General features: G+C 38.0%; 1 protein-coding gene across 1 annotated transcript in view; it reads left to right on the plus strand.

Moving 5' to 3' along the window:
• Positions 1 to 27,472, plus strand: part of DNAH8 (dynein axonemal heavy chain 8) — a 313,022-nt gene that overhangs the window by 241,344 nt on the left and 44,206 nt on the right. Inside the window, exons 81-86 of the mRNA XM_039467518.2 lie at positions 240 to 442; positions 9,452 to 9,525; positions 11,781 to 11,933; positions 12,504 to 12,659; positions 24,442 to 24,558; positions 26,329 to 26,430. Of these exons, the coding sequence (XP_039323452.2) occupies positions 240 to 442; positions 9,452 to 9,525; positions 11,781 to 11,933; positions 12,504 to 12,659; positions 24,442 to 24,558; positions 26,329 to 26,430 (805 nt within the window). The remainder of the gene's footprint in view (positions 1 to 239; positions 443 to 9,451; positions 9,526 to 11,780; positions 11,934 to 12,503; positions 12,660 to 24,441; positions 24,559 to 26,328; positions 26,431 to 27,472) is intronic.

Below are 27,472 nucleotides of genomic sequence, written 5' to 3' on the forward strand. Positions count from 1 at the left end.
TTGTTGTGGGCTCTGCCCTACTTCTTGCTAATGCCTGGCTGGCACCAAAACCGTGCAATTAAATTTGTGTTCCTCCATGGATAGGAAACCTTGCCGTTCCTCTTACACAGATGTGGAAAAGTAGGAATTAGCTCATTGCCCTTTTGCCAATTAAATGTGTGTTTTTACTTACTCAGAATTAGATAGAATAAAAAATGAACACACTTAGTTTATTTTGGCTAACTTGTATTCATTTTTAGGTCTTGGTGCCCAGACCGTACTGTTTTTCAAGCAAGAAAGTATATTGCAGATTCTTTGGAGGAGAAGTACACAGAACCAGTTATCTTAAATCTGGAGAAAACTTGGGAAGAAAGTGATACCCGAACACCTCTGATATGTTTCCTGTCCATGGGGTCTGACCCTACCAATCAAATTGATGCATTGGCCAAGAAACTGAAACTGGGTAGGATTAGCAATCTACAAAATTTAGCAACACTTCCATATTTTTTGCCCAAATGCTGCCTTTTGTAATTTCATAGCTGATTCTTAGAAATATATTTAAAGCAGAATTCAAAAAATATCAAATGTATTTCCCTTTCATCCTTTCATACCTCCTAAAGTGAGGGTATGATATAGGTATCTTTGTTTAGAGAAGAACGTGCTCATCTACCATATACTATTTTTTTGATTGATTGTGTTTTTAAGTGCTAAGGTTCTAAAGGGATAGCTGTATTGCATGGATAGCTGACTAACAAGAATGAACACACAATAACCAAAGTTTATGTTATTGCCATGTCTATATAAAATTACAGCAGAGTTAATTTTGTCACAAATTGAAAAACTGTAACCATTATTACAATGCATAGTAATTAGGAATTAATTATTTAATGCTTTCACTCGATAACCATTCAGTACAGGCAGTGTGCTAGATTTGAGGAATACAGCGATGAATATGACATAGCTGGGAAAGACAGGCATGTGAACATGTAATTTAAGGTAATGTGACAACTGTAGAAATTGTTTCATAGAAGTGGCTGATCACAGGATTCAAAGCTACTCAGATTGCCTGGGGTATAGGGGAAAACATCACACTGATGATATGTGAGTAGGAACTTAAAAAATAGATAGGGTGCGATGGTGGGAGATAGAAAATTACTCCAGGGGAAGGAGACAGGGCAAGAAGTTACAAACATAAAAGTGTTTATAAGTGTGACTGAGTCAGTAGGACTAAGGGACAGGAATGCAGAGCACATCTTGGACAGGACTGTTTATGTCTTGTTTCATTCATACTCTGAAAAATCTGAATGTTGTTGACATTGCCAGTTGCAATCTTCTAGGTTCAGAAGAACCTACGACTACACCTTGTAGGGTTAATCCACTCATGCCGTTTGAGTATTTAAGTGATTGATTATGAATCACTCATAGGGTTAATCCACTCATGCCTTTTGAGTATTTAAGTGATTGATTATGAATCACTCATAGGGTTAATCCACTCATGCCGTTTGAGTATTTAAGTGATTGATTATGAATCACTCATAGGGTTAATCCACTCATGCCTTTTGAGTATTTAAGTGATTGATTATGAATCACTCAATCTATCCTGTGAAGTTAAATTACATTGAATTTATTACATAGTCGACATATGCATGATATAAAATCAGGTCAGTCATGTCCATGTACTAGTCACATGTCCCTCTGCACAAATTATAAGCTTATGGTAGCAGGGTCTATGTTCAGGTCATCTTTTCTCATCTCGACTTTGCTCTATTTGTTGTCACTACACCGTTCTATGTTCTCAGTGGATCAGTGTTCAATGGCCATGGGCTTCTATCTGAACACTGATACCAATGCAGAGAGCTCCCAGTTTCTGTAGGCAATTGCTCACAGTTGAGTATCATTAGCTATCTTCAAAGTAGCCAGTTTTTCTCTAGTATTTACTGTAGCACACCAGCTGTCTGAGTTTATCTAAGAGTGATGCCTCTCTAGTAGCCTTATAGTTTGCAAATCTCTCTGAAATCTGTTTTCTATAAGTGTTTATCCAGCTGCCTCTATGCTTCACTTCTGTCTGCACACAGGTGTCTTTTTTCTCTCTTGCCACTTACCATTCTACTCCGCATGGCAGAACGTGTGGTTTCTGGTGACTCATGGGCTTCATTGCTTAACGTGCTCAGAATGTTCAGCGCTCTCAGGGAAACTCCTCTTACTGTCTTGGTCCCAAGTCCCAATATCCAGGGAAGTAACTCCTTGGCTTAGCTTTGGTCATTCATTCCTTTCTGGGCCAATCAATGAACTGTTGCTCTGGAGATAGGTTCATAGTAGAAACCTTATGTATGGAGCTGATATGGGGGGCATTTCTTAGAAGGAGATACAATCCCTGGAAGAAGGAGTATTCAACTAGAGTTGCCATTCCAAATGTTGTCATTTAAGAACATAATTAAGAAATTCAAGGTTTCCTTGAATTATAACTGACATTCAATGAATACAAAAGGGCAGACTTGTACTGTCTCCTTTACTCCTTTAGTGTTATCATACTGCTTTGCTTGGCAATTTGCTGATTGCTATTTCTTGCTACTACTTTACTTTTTCAACAACAATCCTTTTTTTTTTTTTTTTTTTTTTTTTTTTTGTGACAGAGTCTCACTCTGTCACCCAGACTGGAGGCACCCAAATAATCCTAATTGATTATTAGGATACTGAAACAGCATAGATTTGGTTTTAACACTGAAGGATTAAATGAATCCTATTGCCAAATCATTTTTAGCAGTATTAGGAAATCTCATGCTGCTTGCTGCTTTGGATTGAAAGTCCCAAAGACAGCTGTTAAAATGGAACTATTACACAGACAGAGTAACATGTTAATTTAGTCAGAACACATGGACACAGGGAGGGGAACATCACACACGGGCCTGTTAGGGGTGGGTAAAGGAGGGATAGCAGGGGTTGGGGGGATTGGGGAGGGATAATATTAGGAGAAATACCTAATGTAAATGACAGGGGGATGGATGCAGCAAACCACCAAGGCATGTGTATACCTATGTAACAATCCTGCATGATCTGACCATGTACCCCAGAACCTAAAGTATAATAAAAATATTTTATTTGAAAATCCAGGTAATGAATAATTACAGAATGCTTAAGGTGAATGGGACTGGAAATCTTGAACTCCAACTTTTTTTTTTTTTTTTCCACAGTTGGGGAAAACTGTGGTCTTGGAGATAAGGCCCCAGATCTAGTTGGTGGCAGATCTGGTTCAGGACTTATCTCAGGAACCCCACTTCTCTCATTGGTCTTTCTTTTTCATTCTTTCTCATTTTTTCATTGAATGAATTAAGCAGTTACCTGAAAGTAACATGAGGATGGGACGGAATCAAATAAGTTTTTGTAGGAAAAGAGGAGAAGGAAAACTGCAGGTTATGGATCTTGTCTTGTACTGGTCAAGCTTTGTAGTGAGAAATTTGGAGCAGATAAATTCTGCACAAAGTAATGGGTACCTGGGCAAAGTGGAGAAAGCAGATGGATTTAGCATGAGAACCCTTCTAGGAACCCGAACAGGGGAGGAGGGAGTTCTCAGAAAAAGGATGGACTTAAAAAGAACATCTAAAAACAAGCAAAAGAGAACAAATACATAAAAACCCACAAGTACACAAAAGTAGAAGTGGGAAAACTGATGCGACAATATGTACAGATGAAATATTTTGATATTTTAAATAATGAGAGAATGATTTGTAATTACGGTAATAAATTAGAGCATCTCATTAAATTTGGCAAATTTATAAAAACATTCAAATTTAGAAAATTTCCTTAGAAAAGGTAGAAAACCCTGAATAAACCAATAATGAAGGAGGGAAAAAGTAGAAGTTTTAAAATTATTATCTCAGCAAAGGCTCTAGGCTTGGGTAATTTTCTGATAAGTCCTTTAAAACTTTCAAGAACTCTCACATGGTATATTCTGTTCCAAAAGATGGAAAAAGAGAACACATTTTCCTTTTTTTTTTTTTTTTGATATAGAGTCTCACTGGAATATGGTGATACAATCATGGCTCACTACAGCCTCGACCTCCCAGGCTCAAGTGATCCTCCCACCTCAGCCTTCTGAGTGCTGGGAATACAGGCACACGCCACTATTTCTAGCAATTTTTTTGTGTGTGTGTGTGTAGAAATGAGGTCTCATTATGTTGCCCAGGCTGGTCTTGAACTCGTGAGCTCAAGTGATCCTCCCTCCTTGGCCTCCTAAAGTGTTGGGATTACAGATGTGAACCACTTCATGTGGTTCTTTATTTTCTTCTTCATTTGTATTATTCTGAAATAGTAAACTGACCCAGATAGTAACTGTAAAATAAAGAAATTGGACTGGTGTGGTGGCTTACGCCTATAATCCCAGCACTTTGGGAGGGAGGCTGAGGTGGATGGATCATCTGAGGTCAGGAATTTGAGGCCAACCTGACCAACATGGTGAAACCCATCTCTACTAAAAATACAAAAATTAGCTGGGCAAAGAATAATGTGCCTTGTCCAAGTTCGAACACATGGACAAATATAAGAAGATGCAATATTAAGAAATCTCATCACAACAATAAGAGAATTTTCCTTAAGCTATCATACTGTTATCTTGATGGGTGCTATAAAAGCATTTTATAGAAATTCAACACATATTTGACTTTTGAAATGTAGGAACAGAAGGATATTTTATTTATATGGTAATGATTGTGAACCCCAAACATCAATATAATACTTATTGGTGAACAACTAGAGACATATCCCTTAAAATCAGATACAGATGTCTGCTATTGCCACTGTTATTTAGCATTGTGTTATAGAAGATATAGCTAATGTATTGAAAGAATAATAAATAACACATGTAACTACTGGAAAGGAGGGACAAAATCAACATTATTCTTAGACAACATAATTGTCTAACGAAAAACAAATGAATCAATGAAAAACTATTAGACTTAATAGTCTAATAGTTCAGTGAGGTGACTGTTTACAAAATAAATATATAAAAAATGATGCTTTCTTGTAAAATAAGATGTAAAACTCTGCTTCATTATAGCAATAAAAAATAAAACTGAGGAATAATTCTTAAAATACTCATTTAAAGAAAGCTGTAAAGCTTTCTTAGAGACATGAAAGTAGTTAGAATAAATGGAGAGGTAAGCCACATTCCCAGTATAGAGATTCAATATTGTAAAGATGTCAAAATTCCCTAAATTAATCTATAAATTGAAAGCAATTCTAATTGCAGCTCAAACAGCATTGTTTTCTAGTTGGATAGTAGAGGGATATTAGATCTTCTAGAACTGTAAATGGACAAGAATAGCTAAGAAAGCTTGAAGTGGGCGGGGGGTGGGGGTGGGGAAATAATGGGGAACCAGCACCACTAGATTTTTTAAATGTTATCAAATGGCAATAATTTGATCAGCATGTAACTGGTGTAGAGTAGATAAACAAATCAATGGAGCAAAATGAAAGTGCCAAAATTAGATTCTTGTATATACAATGGCTTAATATGTGATAAGATTTGCATTTCCAATCAGTGGAGGAAAAATGGGTTACACAGTAAACAGTGTTGAGATAACAGGTTAACTTCAGAAAACATAAAAGTTTTACCTCACATTAAACTCTAAAATAAATTCTAGGTTGATTAAGGCATTAAGTGCTTTAAATTAAACTATAAAAGAAGAAATAGAATATATTCAATTAGTTATATGCTATTGAGTGGCTAAGATTTTTTTAATCATAATACCTGAGTCTAAAACCAAAGGGGCAAGATACATACTGTAACTGGATGAGTTTTAAAACATCTGTATGGTAGAAAAAGAAATGAAATAATGGCTTTGCAGCAACCTTGATGGAATTGGAGACCATTATTCTAAGTGAAGTAACTCAGGAATGGAAACCCAAATATCATATATTTTCACTCATAAGTGGGAACTAAGCTATGAGGACACAAAAGCATAAGAATGATACAATGGACTTGGGGAATTCAGGAGAAAAGGTGTGAGGGGGGTGAGGAATAAAAGACTACACACTGGGGCCAGGCACACTGGCGCACGCCTTTAATCCCTGCACTTTGGGAGGCCCAGGTGGGTGGATCATCGGAGGTCAGGAGGTCGAGACCAGCCTGACCAACATGGAGAAACCCCATCTCTACTAAAAATACAAAATTAGCTGGGCGTGGTGGTGCATGACTGTAATCCCAACTACTCAGGAGGCTGAGGCATGAGAATCTCTTGAACCCGGGAGGTGGAGGTTGCAGTGAGCTCGTATTGCACCACTGCACTCCAGCCTGGGTGACAGAGCAAGATTCTGTCTCAAATAAATAAATAAATAAAATAAAATAATGTATAATACATACATATGTATATAAAATTTAATACAGATAAGTCTACAAACCCTTATTCAAAACTCTTGGGGCCAGATATGTTTCAGAAATCAGAATTTTCTGATTTTTATAAAGGTGATTTTCCATGTATTATGTAACACACTGCAGTGTGTTACATAATACATGGAACATAAATATTCAGGAAGACAGGGATAAATAAAGACTACACATAGCCTCACGTCTGTTCAGGTCAGCTTTTGTCTCCAAAAGCTGATTTTCCATTTTCAGATCTTTCTGAATTTTGACATGAAGGTAAGGGATTGTGGATTATGCATGTTAAAGGATTAGAATAAAGATCTCTAAGGAAGGATACTGCTGATTTTCATTTCCTTCTTTATACTCTCCTGTATTTTTTCAAATCTTTTTATGTGAACATATATTATTTGATTAGAAATAAAAAGTCCAAAAAAGGAAGAAATGTGGAAGGACACAAGCCTAATTTTGGAAAGGAATACAAAGCCAGTCAAATTTTACTAAAGTCTTTCAAATACAAACAATTAAAACCAAACCCAAACCACCAGAGTTTAATTACATGATATCACTGGCAACGCTTCCTCCAATGTTCCCTGCAAACATGCTTCTCTGGAGCGTCCCTCTTATGATGTCTTGGCAGTTCTTGCCCCCACCCCAGAAACTCAGCCTATTCTGCCTCGTCTCATTGGCCCCTCTCCTTACTTGAGTTGGGAAGATTTCTCACTTTTTCAATGCCAATCAATTTTTGTTTTCCCCAGGCCATTCAGAAAAGATATCAAATATTCATTACCTTATATTAAATGAAGAAAGATTACAAATTAATAACAACTTTCTACTTTAAGAAACTTAGAAAAGAAGAGCAAACTAAACTCAAAGTAGTCAAAACAAAGGAAATAATAAATATTTGACTGAAAAAAGCCAGATAATAGAAAAATAAAGAATCAAGAAGCCAAAAGTATCTTTTTTGAAAAATCAACAAAATTGACAAATATTTAGCTAAACTAACCAAGAATGAAGAAGAGAAAGTGAAGATTACTAAAATCAGCAATGAAAGAGGGATGTAACTACTGACCTCACCAAAATTTTAAAAATCCTAAGGGAATACTGTGAACAATTATGCCAACAAATTAGATAACCTAGATGAAATGGAAAAATTATTAGAAAGTGGTAACTATTGAAACTGGCTCAAGAAGAAGTAGAAAATCTGAATAGAGCCATAAGAAGTATGGATTTTTCATTCATTAATCAAAAAATTCCCACAAAAGGAGTCTCAGTCCCAGATGGCTTCATTGGTGAATTCTAGCAAATTTTTAAAGAATAGCGCTGGTTTTTCTCAAGCTTTTCTAAAAAATAAAAGAGGAAGGAACACTTTTTAACTCATTCTGAAACCAGTATTACCATGATACCAAATGTAGACAAAGACATCACACACGCAAAAATACTACAGGCCATTATCCCTTAGGAACATAGAAGCAAAGTCCTCAACAAAATACCATCACAACAAATGCAGTACTATATACAGCTAGTGCTCGACTTAGCACCACGGTCGGGACCGCGGAACGGTCGTAACATGATTTGGTCATAAGTTGAGTAGGCTACATGTACAGCTGAAATGGTTCACGCGGAGATGGTAGTGCTGCCAGAAGCTGGTCCGCACTGTTGTATGCCCAGCTGGGCAAGGTTTGCGCTGCCAGACGCGGAGCAGTCGTGGCTAGCGATTGTGGTCGTAAAGTCAAATGATCATAAGTTGCATAGGTCGTAAGTTGATCAATACCTGTAAAAGCATTATCCACTACGACAAAGTGAATAATCCCAGGAGTGTAAGATTTGTTAAATATGTGGATATCAGTCAATGTAATATATCATATTAGTAGAATAACACACCCAAACCGCATGATCATATCATTAGATGCTGTCTTAGTATGTTTGAGCCGCTATAACAAAATACCATAGACTGGGTAGCTTATAAGCCACAGAAATTTATTTCTCAACGTTCTGGAGGTTGAGAGTCCAAGATCAAGACCCTGGCAGATTCAGTATCTGATAAGGACCTGTTTCCTATTTCATAGATGCCTTCTCATTGTGTCCTTACATGGTGGAAGGAGCAAGAGGCCTCTCTTGGGCATCTTTTATAAGGTCACTAATCCCACTCCTAATACTGCTTCTTAGTACCATCACCTTGGAATTTAGGTTTCAACATAAGAAGTTTAGGGGAGCAGGCCAGGCGCGGTGGCTCAAGCCTGTAATCCCAGCACTTTGGGAGGCCGTGGCGGGTGGATCACAAGGTAAAGAGATCGAAACCATCCTGGTCAACATGGTGAAACCCCGTCTCTACTAAAAACACAAAAAAGTAGCTGGGCATGGTGGCACATGCCTGTAATCCCAGCTACTCAGGAGGCTGAGGCAGGAGAATTGCCTGAACCCAGGAGGCGGAGGTTGCGGTGAGCTGAGATCGCGCCATTGCACTCCAGCCTGGGTAACAAGAGCAAAACTCCGTCTCAAAAAAAAAAAAAAAAAAAAAGAAGTTTAGGGGAGCATAAACATTTACCCCATTGCAGATGCAAAAAAAAAAAAAAAAAAAACCATCAAAAACATTGATAAATATGCTTAGAAAACTAGGAATAAGAGGAAATTTTCTCCACCTGATAAAAGGCACCTACAAAAAAACCCTCATAGTTAACATCACACTTAATGGTAAAAGACTGAATGCCTTCTCCTAAAGCTCAGGAGAAAGACAAAGATGTCTACTCTCACCACCTGTAGTCAGCATTGTATTGGAGGTTGTAGATAGGGCAATCAGACCAGACAATGAAATAAAATCATTAATATTGGAAAGAAGAAGCAAATGGCCTCTATGGATTGTGACATGAATTTGTACATAAAAAAGTATGTTCACCAAAAAACATTCCTGACCGCTCCCTACTCTCACCTTTCCAGTTCTGCTTCATGCATTTCTCTGATCCACAAAATCAAAGGCCAGGCCTGTTCAAACAGCAAATATTTTTTTCTTAGAAACAATTGAAGGAGTCTCTAATCATTCAGAAATTAATTTTTCATTCTAATTATGCTATAAGATTTATGTTTGATCACAGTGAACTTTCTCCTGTGTTACAGAATGTAGAACTATCTCAATGGGGCAAGGACAAGAAGTACATGCTCGAAAGCTGATTCAGATGTCAATGCAGCAGGTATGTGACAAGAAACAACTGCTCCTGCTGCAACACAGTCATGGATGCTACCACATTCTCCTGATGCTCAATCCTGATTTTCCGCTTTTGCTTATCATTACCTGTGAATTTTAAAGCTCAATCTAGTTTCCTCCTGATATTCTCGTGGAAAGCTTATTCCATTTTCTATAGTATATGCACCATTTGATCTTCACTGATTTTTTGTTTGTTTTATAGTTTGGGAGACACACCTTCCAGTCTCTAAGAATGCAGCTCTAGCAGTCTTGGAATTTCATGATCAATATTAATAGGTAGTACTTAAGAAGTGACAGATTGAGACAGTTAAATCTCCCTTTTCGGTTAAAGGCAGACTTTCATTTTTCATTAATGGATAGTTTCAGGCAAATAAGAAATATTTAAGGATGTTATGTTTAAATATTGATAATGGTTTTCACTGAAAATTGCAAGCTGAATGGAGTGTTGAGAAAGATTTCCCATCACACCTAATAAATACACAGGTCATTAATTTTCTAGAAATGTTCTGTAGATAGCCATTTCAGCTGTAATAAGAAATTATACCATTTATAAAAATAAAATAAGATCTTGGTTTATTTTTAAGCTTTTGATCTCAGAATGTCTGTACAAACTTTGGTGCAGCTTTTCCCCGGGAATTAATGACCAGAGAGGTTAATGGGCTAAAATTCTGCTTGGGTCATCAAATTTTCCAGCTAGTCATTAATTCTCAAATACCCTAAGCCCTAATCTTTATCACTTAATTAAATTCAATAATTTATTTAATTTATACATGTATATCTCAAAGCAATTATACATAATTATTTTTACTTGGATCAACTCTTTTACTCTATTGAGTGATTTGACAGTTTAACTTTGGTCCTTAAATTTCTGTAGTTTCTATGACCATAAAGCTTTTTAATTTAAATACTGTGTTCACATTAACCATCTTTGGAATACTAGCCTTTATAACTTTCATGCTCTGTTTGTCAGAACGGGGTATGTATTGATGATATGGCATAATCAGAAAAGAAAGCCAAATATGAGCAGGTGCAGTCACGCTGCTGCCTTGACGGACACCACGTTTAGGATAAAGCCGGCATTGTGGAATGCAGAGTGGGGAACCAGAAAGCAAGTGGGTCTGTGATGACACAGACTAATCTGGAATGCCGTCTTCCTCTGAAACCCTGGTTGTATAGATAGTATATCCCCTTTGCTAGTTAAGCCGGTGTGAGTTGTATTTTCTCTTACATTTGATACACAAGTATATACGCTTTGCTATATATTTATCATGCTATTTTGTAGTTTTATGTAGTTCAATATAGCTGATTCTTTTTTTTTTTTTTTGAGACAGAGTCTCACTCTATCGCCAGGCTGGAGGGCAGTGGCGTGATCTTGGCTCACTGCAACCTCCTCCTCCCGGGTTCAAGCAATTCTCCTGCCTCAGCCTCCTGAGTAGCTAGGACTACCGGCGCACACCACCACGCCCAGCTAATTTTTGTATTTTTAGTAGAGACAGGATTTCACCATGTTGGCCAGGATGGTCTTGATCTCTTGACCTCATGATCTGCCCTCCTTGGCCTCTCAAAGTACTGGGATTACAGTACTGAGCCACACTGCCTGGCCAGCTGATTCTTACATAAGGGTATTAAAATGTCTTGGGAAGAAACTATGTTCTCACAGGGCAGTGATGGTTTTGTGACATATCGTTTAAGGTGGTTTTATCAAGTAAGAAAGTGCTTAATAAGTTACGTGGTTTCAGGAATGTGTGAGAAGAGTGATGGTAAAGAATAAAGCTTAGCATTATGGTGGTAAATGTCACCAAATGTATTGTCTACAACTTTCATGAGATTATGTGTATCTTTCTTTGTAACTATGAATGACTATGAACCAGTCTTGCTGGTTTTGGGAGTGAGTCAGTTCTAATTTACCTTAGGCAGGACAACGTAAGTTACTGATTCCACAATACCTGTTCCCACCGTTAGATGGTGCACACACTGTACTTACACACAAGACTGACTTCAAGTTTTATTTTCTGTTCCTTTATGAACCAGGGGTGGCAGAATGCAATCATTTTGAACCCACTTGATTCTGAGTAATTAGCTTGTACCAATAGCAGAAGAAGTGATTGTACTGACATGTAATTTAGAAAAATGTGTTCAAGAGTATTCACATGGCTTTTAAAATAATTTGTGCATTTTGTTTTATTAAAATCATAGCAAAAAAGTTATAAGAAATAAATACGAACTCATTTTTGGACACAGGGTGGTTGGGTATTACTGCAAAATTGCCATCTTGGCCTGGAATTCATGGAGGAGTTACTAGAGACGCTAATGACCACTGAAGCCAGTGATGATTCTTTCCGAGTATGGATAACTACGGAGCCCCACGATAGATTTCCAATTACATTGCTTCAGGTTTGTTACTAAATGTCTTTTCATTGAGAGTTATAGAAATAAAGATGGCATAATTGACACTGTTGAAAGATGGGAACACAACAGGGCTTTTTGGTGCTGTAGAGTGTGGACTGCAAAATCTTATACTATAATACTGTCACTGTCAAAATCTTGACAGCAAAGTTAGTCTGTAGTCAATATTTCCACAGAAGAGTTCTAAGACTCGGTACCAATTTATTGAGTTTCAGCTCTGATCGAGGTACTTAGTTGATACAGTGCTGAACTTTGTCTGCACTTTATGTACCATAAGCATATTGTTTTCTGATGTACAGATTGAGCATCCTAAATCTGATCATCAAAACCTGAAATGCTCCAAAATCTGAAACATTCTCAGTGCCAACATAATGCTCAAAGGAAATCTCATATAATAATTTAATGCTAATATTCCAAAATCTGAAAAAAATCTGAAATCCAAAACACTTCTAGTCTCAAGCATTTCAGATAAAAGATACTCAGCCTAATATTGCAATTTCTATTTTATTCTCTATAGTAATTTATAGAAACAAAACAACCGTTTTCTCTCCATGACAGACCTCTCTCAAATTCACTAATGAGCCACCCCAAGGTGTACGTGCAGGTTTGAAAAGGACATTTGCTGGAATTAATCAAGACCTTCTGGACATCAGCAATTTACCCATGTGGAAGCCGATGCTTTACACAGTAGCATTTTTACACTCCACTGTGCAGGTAACTACGAAAATCAGTTTTCACAGTCAGGGGATGGCTGGTGATGTGCTGTGGCTTCATTGGAGAGGCCTTCCAGGAAGCTGCTATCCATTGCCACTCTCTCGCCTTACTGTATTTTCCCTCATAGTGCTTTCCCCACCTGGAATCGTGTATATTTGTTTATTTATTTTGTGTGTGCCTCCTGCCCCAACCCCCAACCCTGACTATTGGAATGTAAAATTCTCCAGGGTGAAAACTGTCTTCTTTTGTAACTGCTGACTCTCCCACTGTCACAACAGCACACAGGGGATTGTCAGAGCCCAATAAATATTTGTAGAGTGAGCAAATGGATTATAAAGATAGGAGCTTGGTTTTGAAAGTGCCTGTGCTGGCCAAGAATTTTATGTGAACCATCTCCTGTAACACTAACAACCACATTTCAAGATAGGATTATCACCATCTCAAAGATGTTAAGTACTCTTTAAATGTGGTTGACTGGGATTGGCTGAACTAGGGGTGGCCGGTTGTGACTCTGTATTACCTGACAGTAAAAGTGGTGGTGATGTTGGAGGAGGAGAATTAACAGCAGCTCCTTGTCTTTCTTAAGTCGTTTGCTGTTTGCTTTTACAGTCTTAGTACTGTTGTGGTAATTTAATAATTGTATGGTTACCAAGCAACTTGTCTGTTACGATTTTTAAAATTATTGTTAGTGTTTTGTTCTGCATCTGAATTTTATATTTTGTTCTGCAATTCAAAAACTTTATACTTTCAATGCACTTGATTTATTCCTTTATTTCACAGAGAATTGAAGAGATTCCTTTAACCCCTTCCTGAATTTCTTTCTTCCGTGAGGCTGGGATGAAGGACAAATAAATCTGTTGGCATATCCCAGGAGTCATGCTTTTAGCTGTGCACAGGGATGTGCAGGACTTCACATTACCTCTCCCTGCCCTATCCAAAGATGGAGGGGAACTTACTGCTCACCCAAGAAAATACTGTGTTCACTTACCCCTGATTTGTGATCCCTACCACTTTACTAGGTTCCTGGCTACCCAACAGAGAGGGCTGTGGTGTTTGTCTCCTAACCCTGAGAGAGTTAAAATCCAATTAACTGCTTTGCTGGTGGCTATCTATACTAAGTTCCATTGTGGCCTTTGGATTGTCAGTTACAGCTTTCAAGTCACTGGAGCCTATTTCATACATTCTTATCTGGGAACTGTTCACTTTGCTAGACCTTATCACACTGTAATGCAAATATTGCTTTAACTGTTATTTCATTCCCAATTCACTAATAACGTGTTTTATGATTCTGTTCCCAGTAGTGATGATTCAACTCTTCCACTATGCTTATCATGGAGGGCTGGTTGGGGGTATTTTCCATAGGGTTAATGTGGTGCCCTGTGTTTTTAGTGGCCATTATCCAAGTGCTAAAAGGGAGAAGAGCAACAGGACCATGGTCCGGTCATGGGGCTGAAGTGCCCTTGCACTTAACAGCACATGTGTTTTAGTTAAAATGGAGAAAAAATATTGTCACTGCTAGGGCGGTGAAGTTGCTAGTGGAGTATCCAAGAATAAAAGGCTGAATATTTCTCAAAAACAAATAATAGAGGGCTAGAAATAACACTTCACTGAGAGTCAGGAGGCCTGGACTTTCGTGCTTGCTATGAAATCAGTTAGCTGGAATCAGCTGATCAAGTGATGTCTCTCTCAGTTCCTCTGTTTTCCCATCTATGCGGTTAGAGGCAGAAGTAGGCGAGCTTTCAAGGTGTTTTCAGTTTCTGCAATTCTGTCATCCAGTTCTGCGATAATACATTGAGTGTAGGTAATCCTTTTTCATCAATTTCAGAAGTGTTTACTGTGATATTTCCAAAATCTCCCAGGAATTTTAGAACTGTGTTTCAGAAATTTCACAGATATGTTTGCTGTGATTTTGCCTAAATACATTTTTTTCCCTTGGTTAGGATAGGGCCAGCTTGATAGACAAATCCAAAATTCTTTAGAGACTTGCTGTCTTGGGCCAGAAGCATTAACATCGCTTGGTACCTTGTTGGAGGTGGATCTCAGTTGCCACCTCAGACTCTCCTGAGTCAGTCTGCATTGCACCAAGATACCTATGTGATTTGTGTGCACCTGAACATCTGAGACTCAACTGCTACAGAAAGGAATGTTGTGGACTAGGTAGTTTGTGACTTACGTTTCTCTCTCCTTCTAGTGATGAGTATAAGAGCCAAACATCTGATTTGTTCATTAATTAATTGAGTCCTCCAAATTAAAGCAGGTATCCTTTGCTTTAGACAAACATGTTATATGTACTTTTGTTCTTGCAGAGATTGAAAAAAGAAGTAGGCACAGAATCTGAAGCTCCTGAGGGGTTCATGCTGGAGTTCATCCCACATGACAATGCAGAACCCAGTAGTAAAACAGCCAACTCCCTGCCTGCTCTCTAGTAAAAAATGTAATTTATCCCATTGAATCCTGGTTTGGGTGGCACTATGCCATCAGCTTACCCCAATTCATAGGCATGATATGTGGATTCTACTTCTGTTGTAGGGAATGAAATGAGCACCTCTCCTTTCCTGGGAGAAGGGGAAGTAGATTTGGCTGGTCAAAGATAACTTGGGCAGAAGAGTGGTGGAGGAGGGTGTGGTTTGCTTTATTCTTGAGGTGGGAGCAGGCTATCCCAGGAGGAGGATGCCCTGGGTGCTACAATGAGAACATGCATAGATGCACAAGGCAACTCTGCACTAAGCTCTGCTTCCCCTACTATTGCCCTCTCCTCCAGTAACTTACTATCCACGTAGGGCACTAGCAGCTACCCTGAGAGGGGAAGTTTCTGCTGAAGCTCCCACCCCTGCTGCAGTCCAGTGATGTCTCTGCTTTTGCCAGTGGCCCTTCTGCCCTCCCCATGGGAGCCTTTTACTCCAAGGACCCTCGTGTGTGCCTGGGCTCAGTTTGGCTGCCACTCCCTGAGAACAGTTCAGCATCCTTTTGAAGATTACCTAGAAGGGAAGCTTCTCTCTGGCCTCAGTATTCTGTCTCTACACTTCCCTAGGCACTTCAGTATAGCATTGTTCTGGATTTCAGAGCAAGCCCACATTCACCCTTTGGGATTTTATTATTATTATTATTTTTTAGCACATTCTCTTCCAAAATCTTGGTCTTTTGAAACTCAAATCATTAAATTTTTAGCCACCCCCTAACAGCTCCTGCAGAAGATCAGGATAATGTTCTATGTGTTATTTTTTTCCTATTGATTGTCAACGTGGCACTCTTTGAGATGTGCATTGGACCAAGTAAATGTCTTAATCAATGGTCTTCTCAGCCAATGCCTGCACCCCAGGACGTGACACTTCAGTCAGAATCCCTGGAAGGCCAAAAAGAAGGAGCTCAGGCTTTTTTAAAACTTCCAAGTGATTCTAATATGCAGCAAGAATTGAAAATGATGGCCAAATGGCCACAACCCTTAAGGGAAGAGTCTTAAATCATTTTACATCTATTCCATAGTCTGGAAGTTTTTCTCCCTGTCACCTTTGTTTGTCCATATTGAACTGTATATATCTTTCTGACTTTTCAAAGAGCGTATATTTAACTCTGTGAGGTAAGGCATTCTTTTGTTTTTCATTTTCCTTTTATAAATAAATTTATTGATTAGGCTCTCTAAGGGCTTGTAGTGGCAGTTGCAACCTTGGTAATTTTATCATGGCCCTTAAAAATTATTTAGATATTAAATAAAAGGGACCCTATCAACAGGGCCCAAGGAATCTTACTATTAACAGTTCTTCATTCGGAAAAGTGTTTACTTCCCCTACATTTTGTTTTGTTTCTCAAGTTTCAGCCTTGATAAACATTCCTTTCAAATTTATCAGTGTATATAAAGTTCTTGCTTTGGGGAGACATGATTGTACAATTCCCCATTTAAATGTCTTTGAATAATTATGATAATATGATACAGGTTTATCTTTTATACTCTGCTCCATAGTGTTTCCCAGAGATTCTGGCTGTTTCTGTTAACTTTTTACCTAGAAAAGTTTCCCTTATGTTGTCTAGTGAGGCTTGCATTTTTCATTGTATATTAGCCCCAGTTATTGGTGTTAGTTAACTCCAGTTGTCTTGTTTTGAAGATATGAAATGATTCTGCAGGTCTTTGAGAACTGCTGAGATAGACCTTACCATAAAATTGGAAGTGGCTCTGTGAAAATGGTGACTCCATTAAGCAACTTTTCTTCAGTGTTCTAGGGACTTTTTCATGTTTCCAAGTTTTCCATATTTCTCTAGTAGTTTAGAGTTTTGTATATTTTGTGAAATAAAAATAAGAAACTGTATTAGTCAAATTAAGTGAAGAGTGGACTGGTTTTGCTAAAATCATCACTCGCCAGCTTAATGATGTATAGTAACTCCCTTCTGTCGAATGATGTTTTAACATTCAAATCTGTCTACACTCCATGCCTTGAAGCATGTGAGCACTTAGTTGCTGCTACTCACCGGAGCTAGTCCTCTACTGCAGTAGAACCTTCTGTCTGCAGCCTTCGCTGTGAGTCACAGGCTTTGTGTTCCTAGTTTTGCTCATGGCCTTTGCCAAGCCTGGAAGTCTCTTCTCTCTGTTTGCCAAGATAAGCTTCAGTTTCGTTCTTCCCAGAAGCCTCTGATTGAACGTCTCCTTCAGGCTTATCATCTATTGAATTTTTACAGTTAATTATATTCACTATCACATTGTTCTTTTCTTGTATCTAAGTCTTATTTTTGCAACAGATTAAAACTTCTTGAAAATGCATCCTTTTAAATATTTTTTATTGTATTGCATAGGACTCATCCATGGTTTCAAAAATGTTAACTAAGTTGAAGAAGTTCAATATTCCATATAAGTCTAACAAAACCCCTTGCTTTGGTCTTCCAAATGAGTTCTTAGGTTCTAGCTGTTTGAGTCTATCCTGAGAGTATTCCAAGGTGATTAAAAAAATATATCAAGAAGATGAAATGACTTTATTTGTGAAAGAAAAGGTACCCACTAAGATTTTGGGCTTTTCTTTTCCCAAGATGAGCTAATCAGTTTATAACCTTAGTGAATCAACTTAAAAAGTAAATGCTTTAGGTGAAAATTGGTAGTGAGAAATATAAACATGAAGCAAACCTTAGGATTAGGGCAATTTTCAAAACACATTTTAAGGAACAACTAAATTGCAATTGCTCAGTGCATGTAAATAGGAGTTTTTCTCCACTGTCAATATTAGACAGATCAATGAGACAAAAAATTAACAAGGATATCCAGGACTTGAACTCAGATATGGACCAAGCAGACCTAATAGACATCTACAGAAATCTCCACCCCAAATCCACAAAATATACATTCCTCTCAGCACCACATTGCACCTACTCTGAAACTGACCATGTAATTGGAAGTAAATCACTCCTCAGTAAATACAAAAAAGGGAAATCATAACAAACAGTCTCTCAGACCACAGTGCAATCAAATTAGAACTCAGAATTAAGAAACTAACTCAGAACTGCACAACTTCATGGAAACTGAACAACTGGCTCCTGAATGTCGACTGGATATACAACGAAATGAAGGCAGAAATAAAGATGTTCTTTGAAACCAATGAGAAAGAAGACACAACATACCAGAATCTCTGGGACACTTTTAAAGCAGAGTCTAGAGGGAAATTTATAGCAATAAATACCCACATGAGAAGTGAGGAAAGATCTAAAATGGACACCCTATCATCAAAATTGAAAGAGCTAGAGGAGCAAGATAAAAAAAACTCAAAAGCTAACAGAAGACAAGAAATAACTAAGATCAGAGCAGAAATGAAGAAGATAGAGACAGAAAAAACCCTTCAAAAAATCAATAAATCCAGGAGCTGTTTTTTTTTTTGAAAAAATCAGCAAAATAGAGAGACTGCTAGCCAGATTAAAAAAAGAAAAGGGAGAAGAATCAAATAGATACAATAAAAAACGATAAAGGGGATATCACCACTGACTCCACAGAAATACAAATGCAATCGGAGATTACTACAAACAACTCTATGCACATAAACCAGGAAACCTGGAAGAAATGGATAAATTCCTGGAAACTTGCACACTCCCAAGCCTAAACCAGGAAGAAGTTGAAACCTTGAATAGACCAATAACAAGGACTGAAGTTGAGGCAGCAATTAATAGCCTACCACCCAAAAAAAGTCCAGGTCCAGATGGTTTCACAACTGAATTCTACCAGACATACAAAGAGGAGCTGGTACTACTCCTTCTGAAACTATTCCAAACAATCCAAAAGGAGAGAAACCTTCCCAAATCATTTTATGAGACCAACATCATCCTGATACCAAAACCTGGCAGAGACTCAATAAAAAGAGAAAACTTCAGGCCAATATCCATGATGAACATAGATGTAAAAATCTTCAATAAAATACTGGCAAACTGATTGCAACAGCACATCAAAAAGCTTAACCATCACGATCAAGTAGGCTTCATTCCAGGGATGCAAGCCTGGTTCAACATACACAAGTCTATAAATGTAGTCCACCATACAAAGAGAACCAAAGACAAAAACCACATGATTATCTCGATAGATGCAGAGAAGGCCTTTGATGAAATTCAACAGCCTTTATGATAAAAACTCTCAATAAACTAGATATCTAAGGAATATATCTCAAAACAATAAAAGCTATTTATGACAAACCTACAGCCAATATCATACTGAATGGGCAAAAACTGAAAGCATTCCCTTTGAAATCTGGCACTAGACAAGGATGCCCTCTCTCACCACTCCTATTCAGTATAGTATTGGAAGTTCTAGCCAGAGAAATTAGGCAAGAAAAAAAAGAGTGTATTCAATTAGGAAAGCAGGAAGTCAAATTGTCTCTATTTACAGATGACATGATTGTATATTTAGAAGACCCCATTGTCTCAGCCCAAAATCTCCTGAAACTGATAAGCAACTTCAGCAAAGTCTCAGGATACAAAATCAATGTGCAGAAATCACAAGCATTCCTATATACCAATAACAGACTTAAGGACAACCAAATGAAGACCAAACTGCCATTCACAATTGCTAAAAGAGAATGAAATACCTAGGAATACAACTAGCAAGGAACATAAAGGACCTCTTCAAGAAGAACTACAAACCACTGCTCAACGAAGTAAGAGGACACAAGCAGATGGAGAAACATTCCATGCTCATGGTTAGGAAGAATCAATATTGTGAAAGTGGCCATACTGCCTAAAGTAATTTACAGATTCAACACTATCCCCATCAAGCTACCAATGACCTTCTTCATAGAACTGGAAAAACACATCTTAAACTTCATATGGAACCAAAAGAGAGCCCACATAGCCCAGTCAATTCTAAGCAAAAAGAACAAAGCTGCAGGCATCACACTACTGGACTTCAAACTATACTACAAGGCTACAGTAATCAAAACAGCATGGTACTGGTACCAAAACAGAGATATAGACCAATGGAACAGAACAGAGGCCCTGGAGGGGTACCACACATCTACCACATATGCAACCATCTGATTTTTGACAAACCTGACAAAAACAAGCCACAGGGAAAGGATTCCCTCTTTAATAAGTGGTGTTGGGAAAACTGGTTAGTAATGTGTAGAAAGCAGAAACTGGACCCCTTCCTGACACCTTACACTAAAATTAGCTCCAGATGGATTAAAGACTTAAACATAGCTGGGCGCGGTGGCTCAAGCCTGTAATCCCAGCACTTTGGGAGGCTGAGGCGGGTGGATCACGAGGTTGAGAGATCGAGACCATCCTGGTCAACATGGTGAAACCCTGTCTCTACTAAAAATACGAAAAACTAGCTGGGCCTGGTGGCGTGTGCCTGTAATCCCAGCTACTCAGGAGGCTGAGGCAGGAGAATTGCCTGAGCCCAGGAGGCGGAGGCGGAGGTTGCGGTGAGCCGAGATCGCGCCATTGCCCTCCAGCCTGGGTAACAAGAGCGAAACTCTGTCTCAAAAAAAAAAAAAAAAAAAAAAAAGACTTAAACATAAGATCTAACACCATAAAAACCCTAGAAGAAAACCTAGGCAAAACCATTCAGGACATACACATAGGCAAGGACTTCATGACTAAAACACCAAAAGCATTGGCAACAAAAGCCAAAATAGACAAATGGGACCTAATTAAACTCCAGAGCTTCTGTACAGCAAAAGAACAATCATTGGAGTGAACCGGCAACCAACAGAATGGGAAAAAATTTTTGCAATCTACCCATCTGACAAAGGGCTAATATCCAGAATCTACAAAGAACTAAAACAGATTTACAAGAAAAAAACAAATAACCCCATTCAAAAATGGGTGAAGGATATGAACAGACACTTTTCAAAAGAAGACATACATATAAAAAATAAATAATAAAAAAAACATAAAAAAGTAAAAAAAAGACATATATGAGGCCAACAAACATATGAAAAAATGCTCATCATCACTGATTATTAGAGAAATGCAAATCAAAACCACATTGAGATACCATCTCATGCCAGTTAGAATGGCGATCATTAAAAAATCTGGAGACAGATACTGGAGAGGATGTGGAGAAATAGGAACACTTTTACACTGTTGGTGGGAGTGTAAACTAGTTCAACCATTGTGGAAGACAGTGTGGTGATTCCTCAAGGACCTAGAAATAGAAATTTCATTTGAGCCAGCAATCCTATTATTGAGTATATACCCACAGGATTACAAATCATTCTATTATAAAGACACATGCACACATATGTTCATTGTGGAACTGTTTACAATAGCAAAGACCTGGAGCCAACCCAAATGCCCATCGATGGTAGATGGGACAGGAAAATGTGGTATATATACACCATGGAATACTATGCAGCCATAAAAAATGATGAGTTTGTGTCCTTTGTAGGGACTTGGATGAATCTGGAAACCATAATTCTCAGCAAACTGACACAAGAACAGAAAATCAAACACTGCATGTTCTCACTGATAGGTGGGTGATGAACCATGAGAACACATGGACACAGGAAGGGGAGTATCACACGCTGGGATCTGTTGGTAGGGCAAGGAAGGGACAGCGAGTGGATGGAGAGGTCAGGGAAGGATAACATGGGGGGAAATGCCAGATATAGGTGACGGGGATGGAGGCAGCAAACCACATTGCCATGTGTGTACCTATGCAACAGTCCTGCATGATCTGCACATGTACCCCAGAACCTAAAGTACAATAAAAAAATAAAAATAAAAGTAATAAATAGGAGTATTTCCATGGAGCCAATTTGATCAGCTTTAGTAATTGGAGTTATTTTTCATTCAGCCATCCATCTAACTGAACATTATAATTTAAAAATTAAGTCAAACACATAGGCAAAACTCATGGTGTAAATTTTGATCCACTTTTTCAAAAATGGGAAAGCATTCACATTTCACTAATAAGTGATTAAGCATTCTTCTCTTCGAAGTACTCAAGATGGAAGAAATTCCAGGAACTAAAAGGGTTAACTGTATGAATTTTCATGTTAATATCCCACAATGGTCTCAACCCACCCTTGCTCCTAGAATAATCTGGAAGAGGCTCACCTGAATGTTTCTGAGGTCCACTTCAGAAATTCCGAACCCTGGGTCAGCCTCAGCATTGGTCTGTTACAGAAGAAGAGTTCCTTTTGCCTTGGTAATAATCAACCCGTGTTTATAAGACAAACATGATTCTTTCCTCCGACGTGCAAAAGGGGAGACAAAAATAGAAGACATGGTTTTCACTGTCAAGGCTCAAAATCTGGTTACAGGACCACGTATTTCAGTAGGAAACATTTAAAAAGAAAACACACACACACATACACACACACACACACACACACAAGGCAACATGAATGCTGGGAATAGGAAGCAGAAAGAGGTCAAGAGAAGCAGTGTGAGGGAACAAGGCTCCCACCCTTGTGCCTGGGACAGCACAGTCTCTCCTCCCTTCAAGGCTGTGGCCTCTGCTCCTCGTCACCTCCTCTAAGTACAAGGTGGAAGATGGTTTGTCCCAGCTCCTGAGTTTACAAGTTTTCCTAGTGTAAGCCCCAGATAGCAATTACAAGCCCTAAGTCCAAATTCCTGGGAGAAGGAATCTGGTCAGTTCCTTTTGGGCTGGCTGTCAACCTTAGATCAAATTAGCTAAGGGATAGGAGTGGGTGTCACATAGGACAAATCTCTAATGCCTGACAACCCAAACTAAAGAAGCTTATGTCTAGAAGTAACAGTAGTAATTTATGTTTTTAAGAACAACTCCTATTATTATTACTATTATTATTATTATTACCCTTAGTCTGATTTCCCAGGGTCAGAATATCTAGACCCAAATTAATGTGAATAATTTACTAAATACTTTAAAAACATACCCTGAAACTCAGTAATTAAAACCTTTGAATTTTCTGAATTCCTTCTCTGACCTATTCATGAATTTGTCTAAGCAAAAAGTTATTTAGATTTTTTTTTAAATGGTGGGATTATTTAGGATCTGAAGCATGCAACAGCTGCAGCAAGAAATATCGAAATGGCTTGTGAAAATGGCAGTGTGTGTGTGTGTGTGTGTGTGTGTGTGTGTGTGTTGAGTTGAGGAAGGCAGAAAAGAAAAAGAAAAGTTACTATATATTTAGAGGTAAAAGAGTAGAATTAAACATTCCCATAGAAGGGATTCTACTCTCCACATGGGTCCTCACCTCACGCGCTAGAATTAGGTTCTAGGAACTAATCTAATACATCATTGGACCCTCGTTAGAGACTGTTTTTGTGTTGGGATAGGGAAAGCGGGTGGCATGGAAACATTTGGACTCATATATGTGGTTTGTTGGATGATCAGTTCTTGAAGCTATCAGGTCTAATACTTGCCATACTTTTAAAATGCTCTCCGGAATATCAAAGCAATTGAATCATTTGCTCTGAGTCCAGTTTGATTATTTATGAATTGTTTGGCAGTTGTAAATAGCCACTATTTCATAGGAGTCTCTTAGGCCCTCTTTGATTAAGTAGAGGGAAACAAACGAAGGTCATGTGAAAGTTTCAAGACAGAAAGTTTTAGTTTTCAAAATCTGAAATGGCAAGATTGCAAAGTGAAGCCATCATGGAGTCGAAGTGCTCTAGAAAGAGGTTTAGGTAATTCAACTGAAAAAAATCAAACCCTTGCATTTGACATTTCAAACTTTCAAGAGTCCAGTGTAGAATAACAGTTTATTCAGCAGGTATTTGTTGAGAATCTACTGCATTTTTTTGAGTTGTCGGTCTCCTGGACTTTTTTTTAAACCCAAAGACTTTAACTTGGTAAAGCTTTGGAGATTTGTTTCTATAAACCATTTAGCTATAGAGCCATGAAGTAATATTTCTTATATGGCTATATGCCACATAACGTTTCAGTCAATATGGTGGTGGTCCTATAAAATTGTCATGTATTTTTACTGTGTCTTTTCTGTGGTTAGATACATTTAGATACAAATACCTACCATTATGTTACAGTTGCCTACAATATTCAGTATAGTAACATGCTGCACAGGTCTGTAGCCTGGGAGCAATAGGCTAGATCATGTAGCCTAGGTGTGTATAGGCTGCGTCATTCAGGTTTGCTTAAGTACCCTCTAAGATGTTTGCATAATAAAATTGCTTAATGATTTCTCAGAAGGTAAGCACGTCGTTAAGTGACATGACTGTATATCCAAAATTGTATATACTAGTCTTTTAAACTAAGTCAATTTATTTTGATAATATAGCCTTAATTTTATTTTGATAGTAATAAAAATGTAATCAGGTACGTACAATTTTTAAACTCAAAAGTTGTTTTTTTTTTTTTTTTGGTGTTTTTAAGGAGCGCCGAAAGTTTGGCCCCTTAGGATGGAATATTCCATACGAATTTAATTCTGCCGACTTTTCAGCCAGTGTTCAGTTTATTCAGAATCACCTTGATGAATGCGATATTAAAAAAGTGAGTGAAATTGGGCCTTTTTTCCTATTTTTGTTGCTCTTCTTAAATCAAGGTTCTACAGTCATTTTAAGTCTATGATATGGTGTGAATTTGCTGAGTCCCAGGGAACCCCCTTTGAAGGCACTTGTTCTAATCAGGTACCTGCTGGTGCAGCCCGTCCCTGCCCCCAGTACTCACATGCCACAGAAGCTAATCTATCCGTGATGAGACTCAGTGCATTGCAAAACACCGCAGCCTTCCTCATCTTACACTCAGGGGCCATGGTGCACTTCTGGAGAAGATGTACCTTAGGCCAAGCTTCTCCTCACTGGTCCTACTCCTGCCTCCTCAGAAGTGAAGATGGTATCTGCCAGTCCACGTGAAAGTTCTTTTTCACCTTAAGTCACTTCTTAACTGCTCAGCTTATGCATATGAATAACAATACTTTCTAGAAATGGTCACTAATCATCATATGACACCTTGCAGTTTTCAAAGTTCTCATATATGCAGGATTTCATTTTTATCTTCACAACTCTGTGAGAGCAATAAAAAAAGGAATTACTATTTATTTATGTATTACCCATTTTACTGATGAGGTAACAGACAAGAGAGACCAAGAGACTTCCTCAAGACAGAGCGAAGAACGTAAACTCTGTTGTCCTTTCACACATATAAAGGGTTGGAAGTTGTTTTTTCTATAATGAAAAAGAAGTTAATGAGCCTTGTTAATGAGCCTCAGATCCTGTTTTCTTATATATAAAGTGGCCATTGTTTCTGTGAGGAACAAATGAGTTAGTGTTTTCGAAAGCATAGTGCACAATGCACAATGCATAATAAGGGCTCATTAAATCTGACTCTCTACTCTCTGGTCTTCCTTCCCAGAGTAGGGCTTCAAGGTAATTAGAGATTCTGCAACCTCAGTATGGGGATGGTAAGCCATGATGAGTGTTTACTCTAGAACCAAACTATCATTTTTCCTTGAAACGATAAAGGGATATTAAATTAAAAGTATGGCAGTCTGATGAAAAGTTATATTCTGTGTATTCATACTCTGTGGTCATTTATCATTTTGGTACACACAAATAATATTTACCTAGAAATAGTTGCTTTGAAAGGAAACCAAGCTGGAAAATAAAATTTTAACCAAGAAAAAGTAAACAAAAAGCAAAGATCCTTCTTTCTCCTGTCCCAAATGTATCAAGGGTTTAAAAAAAAACTGCTAATATCTGCAATATATTGCTAGTTCACAAATTGCTATAGAAATGAATAAATATTTTGATGTACTTTTAGCACACAGAATGAGATGCAGAGGATGGCAGAGGATTGCATTGTAGAAAAATATTGTGGATAGATAATTTTCTTGTTGTTCTCATAATGATTCCAGAAAATATATTACTAAGAAAGGGTATTAAAGCAATGATTACTTGATTTTCCTTCTTTCTTCACTAAACACCACTTTTTCCCTCTGTAACAACTTGGCATTACTACAATGAGTATTATAGGTAATTATATCCCCAGAGTGAAAAATAGTCTTTTTGCCCTATTTTAAATAATATATGTACAATATACTTACCAGTGTTTAGTATTGTAGATTTTCCCTTGGTGAACAAACTGTAGTGGGTCCAGCCATGTAATAGTGAAAGAGTTATTAATATAAGTTGATGAATAATTTTAAATACAAGTCTAGTGAGTGCTTCCTTTTCCAGACCTTTCCTCTAGGGAAAGACCTGAAATGTTTATAATGATGCTTTTGGGTTGACAATGAATAATACTTTTTTACTTTTAATAAAGGGTGTATCATGGAATACGGTTCGGTACATGATCGGAGAAGTACAATATGGAGGCAGAGTGACAGACGACTTTGATAAACGTCTACTTAATTGCTTTGCCAGAGTAAGTCAATTTAGAAAAAATAAAGGTTGGAAACACATTTCACTGTGTTTTCCAATTTTGTTGTTTGTACTAGGTCTGCAAAACTTAAGCATGCAGCAGAGCTGCTGCAAAGAATTAGCCAAGAAACAAACATGCGTGTGCATGCGCACGCGCGTGCACACACACACGCGCGCGCACACACACACACACACACACACACACACACACAAAACAACCAGCAATCACTTGTGGTGCCAAGCAGAGCAGTGGTCAGTTCTCGTTGGTCTAGAACTCCTTTCCCGTATAGATGAAACTGCCAGTGCCCAGGGTCTCTCGGCCACCCCACCCCTCCATATTCCCCATTCCTGTGCACCTCACTTGTGAGGAAAACATTGGCCATCATTTCTATGCCTCTTCCTCTGGGTGAAAGTCTCACTGTGACTTCAAGCCCCCAAATAAGTGATTGGGGGATTAATGATAATTTGAGTTTCTCATCTCTTCTATTAGATTGGACAACTGAAAATTGAGGAAGTGTTCGCTTTTTCTCTGTGCCAAGTGAAATCCACATGTAACCTGCTGATAAACATTTTCTAGAGAAAATTATTCCTTAGCAATTGTGGCTTTCACATCAAGGATGAATATAATAAATAGCACCTATCAGACTCAAACTCTTCTTAAAATTTTTTACATTTTAGAGAAATAATAGACAACACGTGAGTGGAAAAAATCAGATGTATTTTATGGTTTTTAAGTTCTTTATGTTGGGACCTATACCAGTCATTCTGCTTAAATGATCTTTTTTTTCTTGATAAAAGTAAAGCCTCAACAACAAAGCACAAGCTTTGGGAGTATTTCGATAAGCTGGGGGTTGACCAGAAAACTGATTTTTAACCTTTACATATTCTAGCAAGTTTTTATTGAAGCTATATATGGAGAACTGTGGAAAATATTAAGTGTTGGTGAGGATGTGTGGAGGTAGGAGCCCTGCTGCTGGGAGGTCAAATGGACACAGACCTCCTGGAAAGCAGTCCGGTAATACTGAAATTAGGTATCCCAGGTAGGT

Source organism: Saimiri boliviensis, chromosome 4, assembly GCF_048565385.1.
Source record: "Saimiri boliviensis isolate mSaiBol1 chromosome 4, mSaiBol1.pri, whole genome shotgun sequence".
In the NCBI taxonomy this organism is placed as follows: domain Eukaryota; kingdom Metazoa; phylum Chordata; class Mammalia; order Primates; family Cebidae; genus Saimiri; species Saimiri boliviensis.